General features: G+C 51.9%; 7 protein-coding genes across 7 annotated transcripts; 3 read left to right on the forward strand and 4 right to left on the reverse strand.

The window, feature by feature from the left end:
• Positions 1-867: 867 nt before the first annotated feature.
• On the reverse strand, positions 868-1,912 carry J4E93_004389 (uncharacterized protein; the record flags this gene model as incomplete). Its single annotated transcript, XM_049342317.1, has 2 exons — positions 868-1,264; positions 1,317-1,912. The coding sequence occupies 2 exons, from the start codon at positions 1,910-1,912 to the stop codon at positions 868-870; spliced, it is 993 nt and encodes a 330-aa protein (XP_049200469.1).
• A 743-nt stretch (positions 1,913-2,655) lies between these two features.
• Positions 2,656-4,249, reverse strand: J4E93_004390 (uncharacterized protein; the record flags this gene model as incomplete). The annotated part of the gene is made up of 2 exons (XM_049342318.1): positions 2,656-3,741; positions 3,797-4,249. The coding sequence occupies 2 exons, from the start codon at positions 4,247-4,249 to the stop codon at positions 2,656-2,658; spliced, it is 1,539 nt and encodes a 512-aa protein (XP_049200470.1).
• Positions 4,250-5,055: 806 nt separating this feature from the next.
• J4E93_004391 (uncharacterized protein) lies at positions 5,056-7,675 on the forward strand (the record flags this gene model as incomplete). The annotated part of the gene is made up of 3 exons (XM_049342319.1): positions 5,056-5,095; positions 5,151-7,211; positions 7,266-7,675. 3 exons carry the CDS (start codon positions 5,056-5,058, stop codon positions 7,673-7,675), a joined length of 2,511 nt encoding a protein of 836 aa, XP_049200471.1.
• Positions 7,676-9,777: 2,102 nt separating this feature from the next.
• On the reverse strand, positions 9,778-11,523 carry J4E93_004392 (uncharacterized protein; the record flags this gene model as incomplete). The annotated part of the gene is made up of 1 exon (XM_049342320.1): positions 9,778-11,523. One exon carries the CDS (start codon positions 11,521-11,523, stop codon positions 9,778-9,780), a length of 1,746 nt encoding a protein of 581 aa, XP_049200472.1.
• A 766-nt stretch (positions 11,524-12,289) lies between these two features.
• On the reverse strand, positions 12,290-13,666 carry J4E93_004393 (uncharacterized protein; the record flags this gene model as incomplete). The annotated part of the gene is made up of 1 exon (XM_049342321.1): positions 12,290-13,666. The coding sequence occupies one exon, from the start codon at positions 13,664-13,666 to the stop codon at positions 12,290-12,292; it is 1,377 nt and encodes a 458-aa protein (XP_049200473.1).
• Positions 13,667-14,241: 575 nt separating this feature from the next.
• Positions 14,242-14,859, forward strand: J4E93_004394 (uncharacterized protein; the record flags this gene model as incomplete). The annotated part of the gene is made up of 3 exons (XM_049342322.1): positions 14,242-14,438; positions 14,498-14,788; positions 14,853-14,859. 3 exons carry the CDS (start codon positions 14,242-14,244, stop codon positions 14,857-14,859), a joined length of 495 nt encoding a protein of 164 aa, XP_049200474.1.
• Positions 14,860-14,939: 80 nt separating this feature from the next.
• J4E93_004395 (uncharacterized protein) lies at positions 14,940-16,072 on the forward strand (the record flags this gene model as incomplete). The annotated part of the gene is made up of 3 exons (XM_049342323.1): positions 14,940-15,262; positions 15,315-15,691; positions 15,747-16,072. The coding sequence occupies 3 exons, from the start codon at positions 14,940-14,942 to the stop codon at positions 16,070-16,072; spliced, it is 1,026 nt and encodes a 341-aa protein (XP_049200475.1).
• Between the last annotated feature and the right edge of the window lie 2,270 nt (positions 16,073-18,342).

An 18,342-nucleotide genomic window follows, 5' to 3' on the forward strand; every position in this document is an offset into this window, starting at 1 on the left:
CGTTTTGCCTCCCAATAGTCTAACTAATCAAGTGTTTGCGAACTGCAATAGGGTTTCGGCCTTCTTTTTGGGCGTGCTCGGACGAAGAAGACCGGGATATCTGGAAGCCGTCAGAGGTGAGTGAAGGGTCTACCATGTACCCCTCAAGTATCTTCTGTAAATGAAATCAACCCCCCAAGCCCTTTTAATGGCCCTGGGCAGAGACATGTAATCTTGCCAAGGGTACTAATAAGGAACGACAAGCCCAGCCTCACCTATCGGCCGTACCCTTCACTGCGCTGGGAATTTACCTGCGCAATATCTATATTCATTTAAATGATGTCCCACGAATGAGAAGTCTGACAGAAATCCGTGGCAATCGCTATGTATTCTCTGACCGTGGCCGCCGCCCTTGTTACTTATTTGACAAAGACAAATGGTTGATGATTATCTATGGCTGAAAGTCGTCTCTATGGCTGGCACACGATGTACTGAGCAAGGTAGTATAGTCAGTAGACGAGAATTTAACGCAGATACAGCAGAGCCACAAGCAGCAAGTGTCACATAGCATATCATTATGTGTTAGCATGGAGCGCAGTTGAACATACGTATACGGATTAGTGTTTGTTTGGTATTTGTAGAGTACCTTGCTGTACATGGTTGCGTTTCGCTTATAGTGTAACTGCATACCCGTTGACTGCCTCTCCACTACCCTAACAAAATTCTCCATCGTCCCTGAGCTCAAATGAGACTCGTAGCCTTCCTCACTGATAGCCACTGGCTCGATCGTCGTCCAAGTCTGTCACCCATCCTTGCAAGAATCGCGTATGTTGGGCAATGCTGAGATATCATCGTACCAACAAGCGAATGGAACGACTCTCAGTCAGTCTACCAGCCAGAAGAAGTATTGGCATCGGCAGCTGCGGTGGTGTCGTCAGCCCAGTTGCCGCTCGACTCAACCGGAGTGTCACCCCATCCGCCAGCCGCAGCGGTCGAGCCACCGGCATCGCCCCAGTCACCGCCAGCAGTCTCAGCAGGAGGCTCGGGGCAACGCTTCTCGCCATGACCGAAATTGTTGCAGTTACGGCACTTTACGCGGGACCAGTCACGAGGCTTGTCGCACTCGCGAGAGGCATGACCCTCCTCGTCGCAGTTACGGCACTTCATGACACGAGGCTTGTCGCACTCGCGCGACATATGACCCTCATCTCCGCAGTTGTGGCATGCGCGACCAGGACCACCAGCCATGGGCTTACGAGGCTGAGTGCACTCCGTCTTGCGATGTCTGACAAATGTTAGCGTGATACTCCAGGATGCTCTGCAAGAGTTCGACTTACCCAGTCTCGCCGCAGTTGAAGCAGGCTTGACCACCGGAGCCCTGAGGACAATCGCGCTTCTGGTGACCCGTCATACCACAGCCGAAGCAGGCACGGTCGCCGCCACCGCCACCTCCACCTCCACCAGAGGGGCAGTCACGCTTTTGATGACCAGTCTGACCACAGCCAAAGCAGGCCCGATCGCCGCCACCGCCGCCGCCGTTGTTGTAGCTGGTAGTGTTTGCAGTAGAGAAACCGCCAGCAGAGCCCCAGCCGTCATTGGCGGTAGTCGTAGCGCCGCCGAAGGTGTCACCACCAGAGCCGAACTCGTTGTTGGCGTCAGCAAACTCGTTGGTACCGCTGAACTCGTTGCCACCACCGAAGCTTGTAGCGTCGCCGCCGAAAGTACCAGCTGGGTTCTTGGTCTTCTCTAACTCTTCGCGCTCTTTTGCTTCAGCCTCACGGTGCTTCTTGGAGTTCTTGTGTCCGTTCCAGTCCTTGGTGAGGATCTCGCGGTCGCAGAGCTCGCAAACGGAGATACGAGCAACATGCTCCTTGGCCTTGGGGTACGGGTTGGATACCATGTTCGAGTACAAGTTAGTCGAACCACGAGCCATGATGAAGACTGTGGAGGGTGTAAGCGAGGTGAACTAGGCGCAGTTCGTTAGCTGGTTGCACACCAGGGACAGCAGCAGTGCAGTGTAGCGCGACGGGCGTCGGTCAAGCGCCTAGAAACCCCAGGCTGAACTCAGCTTGAAGCTCGTGGTTTGCGCGCGACACGTTCAAAACTGAGTGTGCGCACTTGCGAATTTGCGGAGCAGGCTGACTGGGCCTGGAGACCGACGTGTGAATACGCCAGAGGTGAGAGAAACTGACCTTGTATGAGCAGAGTATGCGTCGCAGGCGGTCGACAATGAGGTCGCTGTCTCTTGATCGTACAATTGGTCTCGCACGTCGTCGCTGGTGAGGTGGGGTCGCAGGAGCGGAGGTGAGAGCGTGCGAAATTTTATATAGGCAGGCGCGAGGCAGTGGACCCTGCACCAACGACAACAAACAGACGAAGCGAGACCGGGTGGGAGCCGAGTGATACAATGGAAGACGATGGAAACAGTGAGGGGATCGCGATGATGACGCTAGCATGCATGACGGGTACCTGCGCAAGAAATGACAGGGCGCCAGGAAATCTCACGGTGAGAGATCATCATCGTGAAGTCCAGTAGACGTAGAAAATGATGGGTAGGTGAGTATGGAAAGGAGACTATCAGCGCTTAAAGGAAGTCCTTGCACCATAGAATGATGAGTGCTGACATGGCTATGCACAACAGAAAAAGACAAAAGATAGCTGCACTGAACATCTAGCTCAAGCACCTGCAGGCATCCCGTCTTCGGCTTCCACCTCCTCTTCCGCTCTTTGATCCTCACTCTTTTCCGGCTCTTTCCAACCTGTACCGGCCTGTACAAGCACGACGATGATGGAGAGTCCTACGGCACAAAGGAACAATGCCTTGAGTGCATCCGCGTATGCCCCGACGGCGACGACCCTGTCTTTGCCTTCCAGCTTACCTACAAGTGCCGGACTTCCTAATAGTCTCCGGGTGAGTTCACCGCGATTCTTCAACCCAGCCTGCGCAAAACCTTCATCCAAAGATTTGTGCAGTACGCGAACGAAGTAGCCACCACCAATGGCCGAACCGAAAGAGCCTGAAAAGCCGCGAAATGTAGCAAGGAGAGAGATGACGATTGGGTGCACCTCTGGGAGTGTGAGATGGAGCAGATGGACAAGTGCGTAGTTCGTTGCCGCGCCAGTAACAAGTCCGTTGAGGAACACCATAGCAACATATAGACCCCACGGACTTGTTGGTGTAGAAATGAGAGCTAGGACAGCCATAGTGATGGGAAACAGTGCCATCGCAACGACGGTATGAAGGTAGAAGCTGCCCGTGCGCTTGATATGAAAGACGCCAGCAAGAAGACCACCGGTTGCAAAGCCGGCGTTAGTGGGAATGAGGATTGATCCAGCGACAGCCGGAGCCCAACCCCGAACGGCAAGCGCATATACGGGCGTGTAGAAGAGGATACTCCAACGGGCCATCATGAAGCCAGTCGTGCCAAGGCAGGTCAACAGAGTTCCACGGGATCGTAGAACGGAGACTGGAATGACGGGATCGCCAGCGACGTAGGCCTCGTTGAGAACGAATACTGGAAGGGCAAGAGCCGATAGAATGATCGGCGTTGGGAGAACCTTTGGACCAGATAAGCCAAGAAGGAAGAGTACAATGGTGGTGGTCAAGAGCAGAGCTCCGGAGTAGTCGATGCGGGCTAGCTTTTCGCGGATCGAGAGATTTTCATACTTGATGTTCTTTGAAGTATGGCTAGCTGGGATTGAAAAGAGGAGACCCAATCCGGCCACAAAGCTTATTGGTGCCTGTATGCCAAACAATGGTTTCTGTGACTGTGTTAGTCGAGCTCGTTAAGTGTCGTCAATTAAAATGGCGACTTACCCATCCAATTCTAGGTTCCAGCGCGCCCGCTATGACCGCTCCAAGTGAGACACCGACTGTCATTGCAGTATTGGCAAGGCCCATATATAAGCCTCTTCTCTTAGGGCTGGTCATCTGGATTGCCATGATGCTAGCGACGATGAAAATGCCACCGCCACCAGCTCCAGTTACAACGCGGCCGATGATAAAGTGTTCGAAAGACACAGATGTGGACGTGATGGCCGATCCAATGGCTATCAACATGGTGGAGAAGAACATGCATAACCGCGGACTAAACACTTGACATAATCGTCCCATCAAAGGAGCGAGAGAAGACATGGCGATGAGATACGATGAAGTAAACCAGCTGGCAGTTTCGAAGGCATCTAGATCTGCAGCGATAGATGATTGGGTCGTTGTAAGGATAGAGATGTTCGTAGCTGTCGTGAATGTTAGGTCAAGTTTATTTCGCATAGTTTGTGGACTTTGGACAGAGTATGACTTCGATTAATTTGCCACCATTACCATGCATAGATGGAATTATACATGATCGAAGACGGGATTCTATGATGGCGAAGCGCGGAGATCTTTGAAGACATACCTTGCAAAAAAATCAAGAGACCGACAGAGCCAACTATCAGTGCGCCTCTCGACGTTGAAATGACTTGTTCATCATCTTTGGCCTCCCTATTCGATAAGGGCGGCGATATCGAAGGCTGGAGCAGGGGCTCGCGTTCTGCCGAGGTATTCAAAACTGTCATGACATACGACTTCCAGTACAATATCAAAAGATAAGAGGAATGCTATCCAGCGATAATGAAAGAGAGAGACTTCGCGTAGAAACGCGTCTGGAAATCATGACGATACGTGCAAGGATGTTAGTGCTTCCGACGATGACAAATGCAGAAAGAGGTCGGTTGCCCTTGCCCGAGGGCTTTCGTCCGCAAAGATAGCGGAACAAGCGACGACGGCATGAAGCAAGCGCGCTGAATATCAGTTGCAAGTAGATACTCGGTTGTCGTTTACGAGTCGAAGCGGAAAGCTCAAGGCGAAGTTGCAGCGCGTGAACCTGTGACATGAGTGACGTCAACGCTCATTGGCTGCGGTAGCCACGCATCGGGGGCGCAACTGCCACCCCGGCTGTGATAGTGGAAAGCTGGCCTCTACAAACAACCTCACCACGACTGCCTACCCGTAGTCGCGCCTCTGCTTCCGCCCTCCCGAGATGACGCCATGAGTTTTTTTCTTCGCATCACTTTGAATTTCGACATATACCCACAATGAGGCCACAGCTACCGCGGCGTGTGCCGCTTCTCTTCGGTACGCATCTGCACAGGCAACGTAGGAAGCTTCTGACTGACTTGTAGACCCGCAGTTCTTCTCTCACTATTCTTATGCGTTTCTTCGGACCAAAGCAGGGAGGCCTGGAAGTCAAGATGGGGGAACACAGAAGGAGGCGCGAATCCACACCAGGGCGTACTGGCCTTCAATGAGGCCACGACGCTCCTACACACGATCAAACCGGCTGCCGCACCATGGTGGAACTTTGATAAGAAGTCTGGCATCCTGGGTACCAGCGCGTACTACGCGAAAGAGGTCTTCTTCCTCCTCTTCATGAATGGCCCCCCACAGCAGGAGCTGTTGACGACAAACCCACAACCGAAGCAGCTGGGGCATTCTCTGTCACAAGCCGTTACCCTGCTGGAAGAGGCAGCGGTCCAAAAGAATCCCGACGCAATATTTACCCTCGCCGAGATGAACTTCTACGGCAATTACACGCACCCGCGCAACTACTCCGAAGCCTTTCGACGATACCACGAGCTCGCGATTTTGAACGGCAATGCATCGGCACAGCACATGGTTGGCTTCATGTACGCGACTGGCATTGGTGGAGCAGTCAAGCAGGATCAGGCAAAGGCTATGCTATACTATACTCTAGGCGCAGAAGGCGGAGACGTGCGTTCAGAGATGGCTGTGGCGTACAGGCATTCGGCAGGCATCTCTACTCCGCGCAACTGCGAGGAGGCTGTGCACTTCTACAAAGCGGCCGCGGAGAAGGCTATTGCATACATGCGGTCTGGGCCACCTGGCGGCCACTCTATGCCGCGGGAGTCCTACAACATCGCTGACGATCAAGGTGGCGTGTATGGCGAAGGCGCGAGTACAAGCAGCTCCGGACCCAATGCCAAAGTCGCCAGCGCTCAGTCCGACGCCTTCTCCTCCCTCGACGACGTTTTCGAATACATGGATCTCCAGGCTCGAAAGGGCGATGCTAGGGCCACGTTCAATCTTGCCAAGCTGAACTACGATGGCGCACGAACTTTGAAGCGCGACCTCCCAGCGGCCAAGAAGCGCTTCATGGAGCTTGCGCGCATGTACTGGCCGCAGAACGGAAAGCCCAATGCGAACGTGTCGCCTACTGTCGAGAAGCTGGCCGCGAAGGCTGCTGGCTACCTTGGTCGCATGTTCCTGCGCGGTGAGGGCATGCCACAAAGCTTCGAGATTGCGAAATTATGGTTCCGACGTGGCTTGGACTTGGGCGATGCGCTGTCGCAATACTCCATGGGTATCATGTACCTGAAAGGTCTCGGTGTACCTCAAGATGCCGTGAAGGCTGCTGAGCTATTCGGCGCGGCTGCCGACCAGGATTTGGCAGTCGCACAAGTTCGGCTAGGTGCGCTCTTCCTGGATCAGGGGGACATCGCCGTCGCCGCCAAATACTTTGAACTTGCCGCTAGGCACGGACATCTCGAGGCCTTCTACTACTTAGCTGAGATGACGCACAACGGTATCGCTCGATCTAAGTCCTGTCCTTTGGCGGCCACGTATTACAAGATCGTAGCAGAGAAAGCCGAACTCGTCTCTACGTCTTTCCCCGAAGCTAATGAGGCGTATGCGAATGGTGACCTAGAGACCGCACTCGTAAGTTACATGATGGCAGCTGAACAGGGCTTCGAGGTCGCACAGGCCAACGTGGCTTACCTCCTTGATCAAGTCAAGCCTCGTTTTACATTCAACTCGCTTGTGCCCTTTATGAAGCAAAAGGCCTCGCTAGCTAGCGACGCATTCCTGGCTTTGGTATACTGGACGCGCTCTGCCGAACAGAAGAACGTTGATGCTATGGTCAAGATGGGAGATTATTACCTGATGGGTCTCGGAACACAACCTGATTCTGAAAAAGCTGCAGCTTGTTACCAAGCCGCAGCTGAGACCATGAGAAGCGCACAAGCCATGTGGAACCTGGGTTGGATGCATGAGAATGGCATCGGTATTGATCAAGACTTCCACCTCGCAAAGAGACACTATGATCTGGCTCTGGAGACGAATCCACGTGAGGCCTATTTACCTGTCGTTTTGGCACTGTACAAGCTTAGGTTCCGGAGTTGGTGGAACACTTTTACAAACGGCAACATCAAATCCATTCAAGAAGATCCCGGTAAGTCATCATCCTTTGCATCTTTTTGACGTCTGGATGCTAATATGGCTATAGTCGTCAAGAAACAATGGACGCTCTCGGAGTGGCTGAACGCCTTTCTCGAAGCCGAACTCGCTGGCTGGGACGACTACGAAGCTGATGATTACGACGACACGCATACCGCCGGCGACGACTTTTACGGCGACGGCTATCATGGCGACGAGATTGATTCGGACATTCTGGAATCACTCATCATCTTGGCCTTGAGCGGGGCTTTGGCCTTCCTGCTTTACTACAGGACACAAAGGCAAAGAAGACAGGAGGAGGAAAGAAGACGGCAACAAGAACAGCAACAGCAGCTGAATCAAGGTGTGCCTGTTCAACAACAGCAAGCGCAAGGACAACCGCCCCAGGATAGGGGAATGTTCCCAAATCCAGGCGATCCCGAATTCATGAACTGGGTAGCAGGTGGCGTAGGACACTGATGAATTGTTAGGAAGTAGTGTTCAGGAAGTCGATAAGCAATGACGAGCCCGAGCCAAATAAAACAACGAGGGTTCTTCGGCATACGCATCCCGTATCACTTAACTGCATAATGATATCCCGACCTAAAACTCTGGAACGTACTCGCCTTTCATAAGTTCGGAATGCTTTTCATTCGACATGATTCTATTGGACGAACCATTGCTTGGGCTTCGCAAGCAACTTTGGGTGTACACGTTCGGGTGCTGGTAAGTCGGAACCGCTGGTTCGCCAGGGTTCGTTCGAAGTGGTCGTCTCCACACCTAACCACGATTTCTTACAGGTATGAGATGAGTTATGGGGATTGTGAATGGCTCGTCTTTGATAACCCATTGCAATGCCACGGCTCATCTTTACATAAATCACCCACATCACGATGCAAATCAGAGGGAAAAAGCACATCTTATATGAGTGAATCACCGACCGTTTTGCTCTGCAGAGTCGCCAGTAGAGTTAACGAAGTTTCTCACATCAAATCACTCCCTAACAAAACGGAGCTGCAGGTGTTCTAAAATCTTCCTGGGCTCACTCACCACATCAACTTCCACCGCAGGTCGCTTGGTAATATCATCAAGATGCCAGAAATTCACATTGGTAATATCCATGTATGAACTGTATGTGAGACAAATACTGACTTCGTACAATCATCTTTAGGCATCGAGTTCCATATCCGATCCAGCCTCAGAAACGTCTTTCGACGCAAGCAAAAGCAGAGATTACCATGCCCAACTACTCTCGAAGAACTTCGCAAACTCGTCGACACGGACGAGTCCAAACCAGTGTGTCGGTGTGATTAGTGTGATCCACGGCTTTATGAATCCTACTGCAATTGCATCCTACGTCTTCACCATCACCCAAAACTCAAGTTCAAGGGTGCCGCAAACGAATTTGGATATCAATGCTACGAGCCCTTAACAATGGCTTCGCCTTTCCGGAGCGAAGCGATGACATTGACGAGAACGGCAGTACGATACTTCGACCGACCCATCGACACACTCAATACCACACAACTCACCGCCTTGAAAAATATTCAAACCTGGATACAACACTACATGTCGCTGTTCTTTCCAAACACACCAGCTGCGTCACCTACCAGTCTCGACGAAGTCTTTCCCATTTCCTCAATCCGAGACTTGTGGACGCAGATCAACGTCCTCTTCTTCGGCTCTGACATGTTCTACCGCAAATCCAAATTCAGTTGGCTCACTGAGTCTCACATTCAATATTCAGACGCGATGGGCGCAGCGTGGCCCGACTTTTACTACAATATCACGATACAGCCAACTCTAGACAGCTTCGACATGCTTGGCACCTTGTTACACGAAATCTGTCATTCATTCTTCCAACAATACTCTTGCCGCGGCAGCCGTAGTCGTGCAGGAAGCCTCTGCTCAGACGGCCATGGACGCGCATGGCAGATTCTCGCTTCCGCTATGGAACGCAAGTTCACGGAATTTACTGGGCTACCGGTTGACCTCGGTCGGTTTGAGGCCATACAGCACCATTGGAAAAACAGGGCTCGGTTGTCTACTTTACACGACTTCGGAGATTGGGAATTGGAGAGGCAGACCTTGATGCGGAGTTATGAATGTGATCTCAAGGCGGCGGTTGCGTCGCATGTCGGACGAGGTGCGAAGGTTGAAGACTTTCCGTTAAAGGTATTTGGCGAGTATTGGTGGGTCGATACGGTGCAGGCGACAGACTTCATGAGAGAGGCCGGGCTGGGGCGCGACATGGACATTCAGGCACAGGGTACGCTACTGGGATGAGAGGACTCAGCCTGATGAGATGAGGATGTGTAACAAGACGCAATTGACGAAGAGGAGTTAGACGAAGGGAATCCCAAGAAGCGTAGAGTTGTGGCTAGTTATACTTGCACAGGAGGCAATACGCTGACGAATGTGTATGGCGTTGGTACAAAGGAGCACAGTCCAATACCACCGCATATGAACGCTATTCCCGCATTGTTCCTGGTCAAATAAATTGCAACAGACTAACATCGACGCGTCGCACGTTCTCGCGAAACTCGTTCATGTATACAGCCCCCACGAAGCCAGAGTGTCACTCATAGCTCCTGCTCATCCTGGGTCCTCTTGCTTTTAGTTGATACCAAGCCTCCGAAATCGCTCCAGGACAGGCCATTTTTTCCAATTGCTGCGTCATACGCGAGTTGTCGATGCGTTATTCGTTGCTTCTTGTGGGGACTGGGTACTGGCGGCTCCATCCTAGAGGGAGTATTGGAGACCCCGGTCTTTCGCTTGGGAGCTGAAGATGAATCGATTACTGTATGATCTGGACTCTGGACAGCCACTTGATCTTGACGACTGTTTTGCAGAGAAGTCTCTGACGTGGATGGAAGCGTTGATGGCTGGATGGTGTCTATTGCCGTCGGGGTTTTCGGAGCAGTTTGATATGGAGGTAATGCAACGGCTTCCTCGATGACCAATTTGGTCACAGGCGGGCTCGCAGTCCCATCGCCAGTCATTTGCGTGTTCGTCGGGCTCTCTTTCCTGCCTCGTTTCTGCCGGCCTTCATAGTCCACTCTGGCTCTGTACAGCTCCATCATGACCGCGTCGTGAGAGAAAAGTTCACCTGAGCAGAGATTGCCAAACAGATTCCGCATGCTGAGTTCAGGTGTCCAATGGGTCTCGTCAACAGTGCACGGAAATATGTCCCTAGGGCTGAAAGCTCTCACAAGGCAACAAAGCTCGGAGTAGGAAGAATGGCGACTGTACGGAAACTTAATGGTCTTGTTGAGTGGCGGTTCGCTTTTCGAATCTTCCAAAACATTCGATGATAGCACAGAGACGAGGGTCTTTACAGACAAATCGTGTTGGGCGTCTTCGAACTGCTTTTGTAGCTGCTTACCAAGGTCGAGCTTGCCGTCTCCCAATAGAGTTTGCTGGAGTAAGTTGATGACCTTTCCAAGCAACTCTTCATCATTTATGGATGCAGCACAGAGCTCCATCAACTTCTTGACGTCGCTCATACCGCCAGACTCCAGCTCTTCTTTTTGATCCAAGTCACCCTTTCCACCTCCCGCACCCAACTCAGCAATGTCTTCACCGTTGGCGCGCGCGACGATCGGGATGATGTGTACAATCTTGGCGTTCGTATCGCGGTCTAGGACGGAACAGCCCATGCCGCGCTCGCAGCTATGAATGCGAACGTCCTCATGAGAGGTCAAACAGCCCGGTTGTATGTGATTTCCATTTTTGAAACCGCATAAAGCAGGAGCCTCACGGATCTCAAGTCCAGACTCTTGGAGTGCTTTATTGCTTGCTGAGACGTCGAGCCCCGCTTCTCGCAGTTGTCGCTTATCCAATGCGGACAAGGAGCCATATATGCGTGCTCGATAGTCGTCGAGATGAATTCGAGAGCCCAAAAATGCAGATAACGCTATCCAGACGTTCTCATAGCCAAAGGTGCAAGAATGGAAGTAGAATATAGTGTCGTCGGAGTAGTCACTCACTTTGCTGAGCAGCTCTTGTATACCTTGCGCTTTGCTCGGAAACTGGCGATAGGGCTTTTTCTTCGTGGCAAAGGTCGTGTCCAGATACATGCAGTCTAATCTCCGGGTTCCAAGCGTGTATGGCAGAAGTACTGGGTTCTGTATCAACGAGTTCACCCACCATTCCTCTGCTCGAATGTCGCCAGTATAAAGTACTGCTTTGCCATTACCCTCAATCAGGAACATGACAGCTCCAACGCAGTGGTTAGCATCGATAAGAGTGACCCTGATGCTGTTGCCCGGCGCTAACTCAATTACGGTTGGCGTGTCCAGAGGAAGCGCCTTAGCCAGCTTGCGCATGCTTCTATCGTACGTGACATTGCGACTTTCAAGAATGCTTTTAGCGAAGTTGACGCGATAGTGGTACTTTTCTAGTCGCAAGAGTATCTTCAAGGCATGTCAGCTTTTGCATGACAATCATTCTACACAGGTTTGCCGCTTACCTCTTTTGTCGCAGCTGAACAATACACGAATGGGGCCCGCAACGACTCCAGACCAGTCAAATGATCGGAATGCACGTGACTCAGGAAACACGCAAGAGGCGCCTTATGCTCAGGTTGTTGTCGGAAGTAGTCTATCCTGATCTGAGGAAACTCTGCAGTGACGCGTTAGTTAGGGCACAGCGCGCCAGGCACGGCGGGGCGACATTTACCGGCTACAATGCCTCTGAACGTTGACATGGAGGTGCGATCCGAATAGTGTTGATCGTGACATTTCCAGGGATTCTCTACGATCTGGGAACTGGATGGTTACGCGTGCATGGAGCACGATGATCGTGAAGGCAGCCTGAACGTGAACCAGGTGCAGGTGGTGGGGAGGCGCGTCGAAGTTAGCGCGATTGCGACGCGGGCAGCCGCGTTCGCCCCCCGGGGCCACAGAATGACGCTTACTCCTGCAAAGTTACTTTGCTTTCCCACTCACTACGTCCAACAGTTGAGCGACGGAGGTGCTGGTTATCGCTGCATATTGCTGCGGGCTGGCATGAATCTTTTGAGAGCTCTTTATTACACCTCGGCTAGTCCTGCATACCTGCGCATGCCATGAGGCTATGGCATGAAGCTTCCATCTACACTACGAATACATCACTGACTTTCACAACTTGCCCCGTAGCCATCGACTTGTTACCGCAGATGCCCGTCAAAATCGAGAGCGCGCCATCGATATGGCTCGCAGCTCTCATATCCTGGTCGATTTCCGCACCTTGTTCGCCAAACAAGTCAGCTAGCAACACCTCATCGCCTCCCCCATGCGCACCGACGGAATCTGGGATCTCGATATCTTGCGGCTTCTCGAAAAGCTTCCTGAGTGTGATTGATCGCGTTTCGAGTGATCCTTCGAGCGACTGGTCTCCCCCGCTGTTCACGTAGCTGTTTTCGACGACTTCCATCTCTACACGGCCGCCGGTCCCGTTGAACGAGACACGGAAACCTTCCCAGGGTGCGTAGGCAGTCAGAGAATAAGTCAGCACCGCGCCATTCTCATATCGCACTAGGAGGTTCATTGTGTCTTCTATACTTATACCATCGCCGAAGACACTTTGATCGCGATAGTACGCGTCTTCATGCTCGGCATCAAGGTACATGCTCTTCAACTTGTCGTTGTTTTCCATGTGTAGTGCGAATGGATCGCTCTTTGCCACTTCGCTGCCGTGGGCTCGTGTGTAAAATTCCTGCATGCCTCTCTTTTCGGCATTTTCTCGCCCGTAGAAGTTGAGATTGCCCTGTGCGTATACGGTTTCCGGGCGTGAAGCTAGCCAGAAGTTGACGAGGTCGAAATGGTGTGTTGATTTATGGACGAGCAGACCCCCGCTGTTGCGCTTGTCGCGGTGCCATCTACGGAAGTAGTCTGCGCCGTGCGATGTGTTAAGCATCCATTCGAAATGTATGCTTGTCACTTTCCCGATCGCGCCAGAGCGGAGAAGCTCCCACACTTTGGTGTTGTGCGGTGCGTAGCGGTAGTTGAAGGTGACGCGCACTTTCTTGCCCGTTCGTTCTACTGCGTTAAAGATCTCACGACACCGTGGTGCATCGATGGTCATAGGTTTCTCCGTTACGACATTGCAGCCCAGCTCTAACGCGCGGACGATATAGATGTTGTGTGTACGATCGATTGTCGTTACGATGACTTCATCTGGCTTGGTTTCCCGGATCATCCGATCGAAATCCGCCGCTTTGAAGGTGGGAACCTTAGGATGGCCAAGAGACTCCAGCTGTGTGTTCGCAAAGTCAAGTCGTGTTTGGTTTGTATCGCATAGCGCTACGACAACAGAGGTCTCTTTGTACGTTGTTGCTATCGCGGTGTAGAAGAAGGACGAACGGCCGCCCGTGCCAATCAGCGCATATCTCTTTTGCTTGTTTTCCCCTGCCATATCTGCTAACAAGTAATACACAAGAGTCGGAGTCAAATCAGGAGTAAGACGTAAAAAGCTTCGCTCTGCAGCCATTTCTTAACAGCTTTGGAAATATTCCATTATGATGCATCGGGGCATCGCTACCCCGGTCAGGCCCCTCGATATTCGGTACAGTCAACCCCGAACGCTGAACCACATCATGCCACGCCGTCGATCTTGCATTCTCCCGTCATTATAGCCGACCAGTGAACCAATGTTTAGAAGAGAGGCCCCACAGCATCCATCCCCGTGGGGAAAGTGAAGCAGAGACGATCATGGCCAGGAATAGAGTTTACCGCGTGAGCTCTGCGGGGAAGCTCCCTCCTTGACTAAAGCTCATGGAAATATGGCACCTTTGCGAGTGAAGAAGGAACGTCAAGTCCTGATACGTGGAACAACCAAGCTGTGAGGGGCTTCCAGCACAAGCAGGAAGCTTGAGATGCACATGGCCATCCAGGCGTCCCTCGATTCTTAGCTGGATACGACCAAGATTCGGAGACGCAATCAGTCGGTATCTGATATCCGAGCATGGGCTTTTGGCTGATAAGTAGACGAGCCTATCGTTTCGTAAGTCAATCGAAGAGCAACCAGACGTCTTACGGTCTTTGTTCTGCGGCAACATGGCCACAATGAATTTTGAAGCCCATAAAGAAGATGCCATCACACATATCGAGCACTCTTCTCCTACGCCAGCGCAGAAAGTCGAGAAGGCAGACGCGGCGGCCGAGTTCCTGGCCAACGCTCATGTCGATGATGCATCGTTCTCATACGAAGAAGAGCGCGCTGTTCTCAAGCGCGTAGACTATCGCGTCCTTCCTCTTCTGCTGTAAGCGTTTTTGTACCAACAGCGAATGGAATATGCACTGACTTTGTGTCCACAACCAGAGGAGCCTACTTCTTCCAGCAGCTCGACAAATCCTCTTTGTCTTACGTCTCCATCTTCGGTCTACAAGCAGACGCCAAACTAGTAGGACGTCAATACTCATGGCTTGGCTCTATTCTATACTTGGCCCAACTAGTCATGCAGCCCCTCGCAGCCTTCCTCCTGGTCAAGTTGCCCACGGGAAAAGTTATCGGAACAGCCATCTTCCTCTGGGGTAGCAGTTGGCTATCATGGCGGCCTGTACAGACTTCAAAAGCCTCCTCGGTCTGCGGTTTGTATTGGGATCCTTCGAGGTAAGTTGCGACTGTACAGAATGCGTGTGGATCATAGTCTGACTTCGTATCTTCATTCTGGTAGGCCATGATCGCACCGGCTTGTGTCGCAACTACAACGATGTGGTGGCGCCGGTCCGAGCAAACCCTTCGGACTGGATACTGGAACGCTATGAATGGTGTCACGTTCATTGTTGGATCACTATTCACCTACGGCTTGGGACACATCAACAGCGAATCGTTGTACAAGTACCAGGTCATCTTCATGTTCTGCGGTCTTCTGACTGTGGTGTATGCATTGGTCGTTCTCGTCCTAATGCCGGATAGCCCGATGAAAGCCAAATACTTGACCGAGCGAGAAAGGTTCATCGCAGTCGAGCGTCTGCGGGCTAACCAAATGGGCATTCAGTCAGGAGAATGGAAGTGGGATCAGGTTTGGGAGACGTTGGTTGACCTCAAGACCTGGTGCTGGTTCATTGCCATCATCGCAATATCGTGAGTAGTGACCCTGTACATCTCAACTTCTTTACTGATGTCCTTTGCACAGCATAGCGAGTGGTGGTATTTCCACCTTTGGCAACCTCATCATCCGCGACTTCGGCTACACCAACTTCCAATCCATCCTTTTCAACATACCCTTCGGTGTCATTCAGATTGTCTGCATCCTGGGTTCTTCCTGGGGTGCAACGCGCTGGAGTCGCAAGGGTCTTGCCATCGCCCTCGTCGCCATCCTTCCCATGATTGGCACGATCATGATGTTGACCGTGCCGCGCCAGCATAAAGGCGTTTTACTCTTTGGTTACTACCTTGTATCATGCCTCGCCGCTATTACACCTTTGATATACACTTGGCATGTTCAAAACACCGCCGGTGACACGAAGAAGAAGTGCACCTCTGCTATGGTGTTCATTGGAATGTGCACCGGTAAGATATATGCGCTCATGGTCTGATGGGAGACAATGCTAACTGCGTACAACAGGTAATGTCATCGGTCCGCTACTGTACTCGGTAGACGACGCGCCTCTTTACCGGCCAGGTCTTATCTCCAACCTGGTCATGTTCGCACTCGTAGCTATCATCGCGCTCTTGATCCCCATCTACCTAGCACTGTTGAACAAGAGGCACGCAAAGCGCAGGGAGGAATTGGGCAAGAGCGCAGTCAGGGTTGACGAAAGTATGCTGAAGAAGAAAGACATGACACAAAAGGGCGTGGAGATAGAGGCACAAGATCAGAGACAGGAGCAAGATAACGGCTTTTCTGACCTGACGGACATGAAAAACGAAGACTTCATTTACGTGTATTAGGACTGGGGAAGGAGGAAAACGCGAACCATGCCGCTGCTACACGTGGGTGGCCAGCACCTAGAGCATAGCTAACAACAAGGCTGAAACTACATGTGCACTTAGTGCGCCAGCATTCCCCGCGCATTGCCGTCCGAGTGAAAGTAGCCAGTTCCGATGCTTAGGTTGTGAAGCGTGCGGACAACCACGGAGTTTGCCGTAACAGTGCCGAGCGTCGCGTTGGGGGACATCGGCATCCACAGACCACTTGCAGGATTACCTAAGCCATTCCGGTCTTGGAATCCACTACAGGGTCTGCCTTGGCCCCGTGCAGAACGCCACGCATCAGGCCTCCGATGTTGCACCAACTCCCTGGGCCCATCTCTTCGTGCTTCCCGCTCGTCTCGCGACGATCCGATCGCCAACACTTAGAGTTGAATTCCGGTCCCCTCAGCTGAAGTTGCTGAACCAGCTAAACTGTGCCGGCCATTGATCTAGCGAAGGGAAACCTTTTCCCGGAATGTGCAGCCACGTCTTTCCTGGCACATCTGATGAAGGAATGATCCGCGACGGAAACTCCCTGTAACGTACAACGCGGAACCCCTGTATCGTACAAGACCTTGACATCAGCGAGATCTTGTTGTTCCTTACTCCACGCATCAGTTGAGCTTGTTTGATTAGTAACCTCAGGTCTTTCGAAACTGGCGAATACGGGGCCGCGTCAGAACTCGCCGGTTGACGCATCCGCTCTGCACACAGCTTCTCACGTCGCGTGCGAGTCATACCATTATCGTCAAGCGTAGAAAGCGAGCCGAATCGATTTCCTGAAGAAGAAGCCCCGTTAGAATGAGTGCATGGCCACGAGTGCGCTGATCCCCTAAGCGGATATGCAGGTTTCCATTCTCGTCAGGAACGAATAGATGACATCGGCCACCTCCGCTATTGGATATATATTACGCTTGAAACTGGCACGTGCGACACACAACTAGCAGTAATTTCCATCTGACTAAGTTTTCCGCTATTCTCACCTTGAAACCGCTGTGGCGCAGCAAGTCGTACTCTTTCGCTTCCCCAAAGAGCTTGCAACCATTGCATGGACAACCGTCAACGCGCATAAACACTAGGATAACACCGAACCTGGACTAGGACCTGACCCTACCGTTCTGAAGGAATGAGACTTCTTCGTACAGCGATGTGCTTTCCAACGTGTCGTCAGTTTCCTAGAATGTCCAACTGAAAATCGCAATCGCAAGTTGCATGAGGATGTATTGAGATACACAAACACAGCGATGCTTTTGCCCAGTCTCCACATACTCGAAGGTGTTGCGCAATTTCTGCATTTAGAAGTACCGTCTCGCTTCACTGGATAGCCACTTGAAGAACATCAAGGTTGATGTATACTGTGGCATCTAGCAAATCGATCGCGGAAATAGCGGTGGAGTGCGAAAAAGAACTTTTCCGTTGTCAGTTCTGCTAATATCGGATAACGACAAGCCGCTGCATTCAGTTGGAAGCCAACCTGAGGTGCATCTGGACAGTCATTGAACGATGGTCGAGCCTCAATTGGCGGGATCTCAACACAAGTGGCCTATCCGTGCTGTCACAACGGTAGGAACCTCTCCGCTCGAAGGACGCTAGCCCGCTAGGCTGGACTATGCAGGCAGCTAGGCCACACAGCCACTGTGGTCGAGCTCCGCTCTACGTTTCAAAACACCGCTTCCGTACTCAAAATGCTTGAAGTGAACATGAGAACCATACCCGGAGCTTGTAAAGCTTGGCCACATCAGTCGCTCGGTCCGACGCTGGCAAGTACCGCAAAGCGAATCAACCTATGCTTCCCCATCTCTGATAGGAAGTGCTAAAGGAAGTCAAGATATATGCACGTAAGCCGTAGCACTGTAGTCATGTCACGAGCGAGTTAGTGGTCACAAAAGTTCACGTTCCCAATGAGATCGGAGATGAAAATCAGCATGAGGAGTTTGCGCTCTAGGTACGGCCGTGGTAGCACGTTCCGCCTCTCTCTGTTCATGCTCGGTGTATTATTGGGCACTGACAACAAATTCATGTGGCCCTCGGCCCATCACTCCACCGCAGTACGGGTCCAGGATGTGCAACTTCTGGCATGCTACCCACGGCTCTTCTCCTGAAACTCGTATCTCTAAGATCAACACTTCATCTTACGCCCTGTCACCTGTAGGGCGCAACGGTCAAAATGATTCGATGCTATAGTGTGTGCGAGACTAGCGTTGAGGCGGTGTCTCTAGGACTACTCGGTGCTCAGAGTAACTTTGACA

The sequence above is a fragment of the Alternaria ventricosa genome, assembly GCF_023758065.1.
Source record: "Alternaria ventricosa strain BMP 2768 chromosome Unknown scaffold_6, whole genome shotgun sequence".
Lineage (NCBI taxonomy): Eukaryota > Fungi > Ascomycota > Dothideomycetes > Pleosporales > Pleosporaceae > Alternaria > Alternaria ventricosa.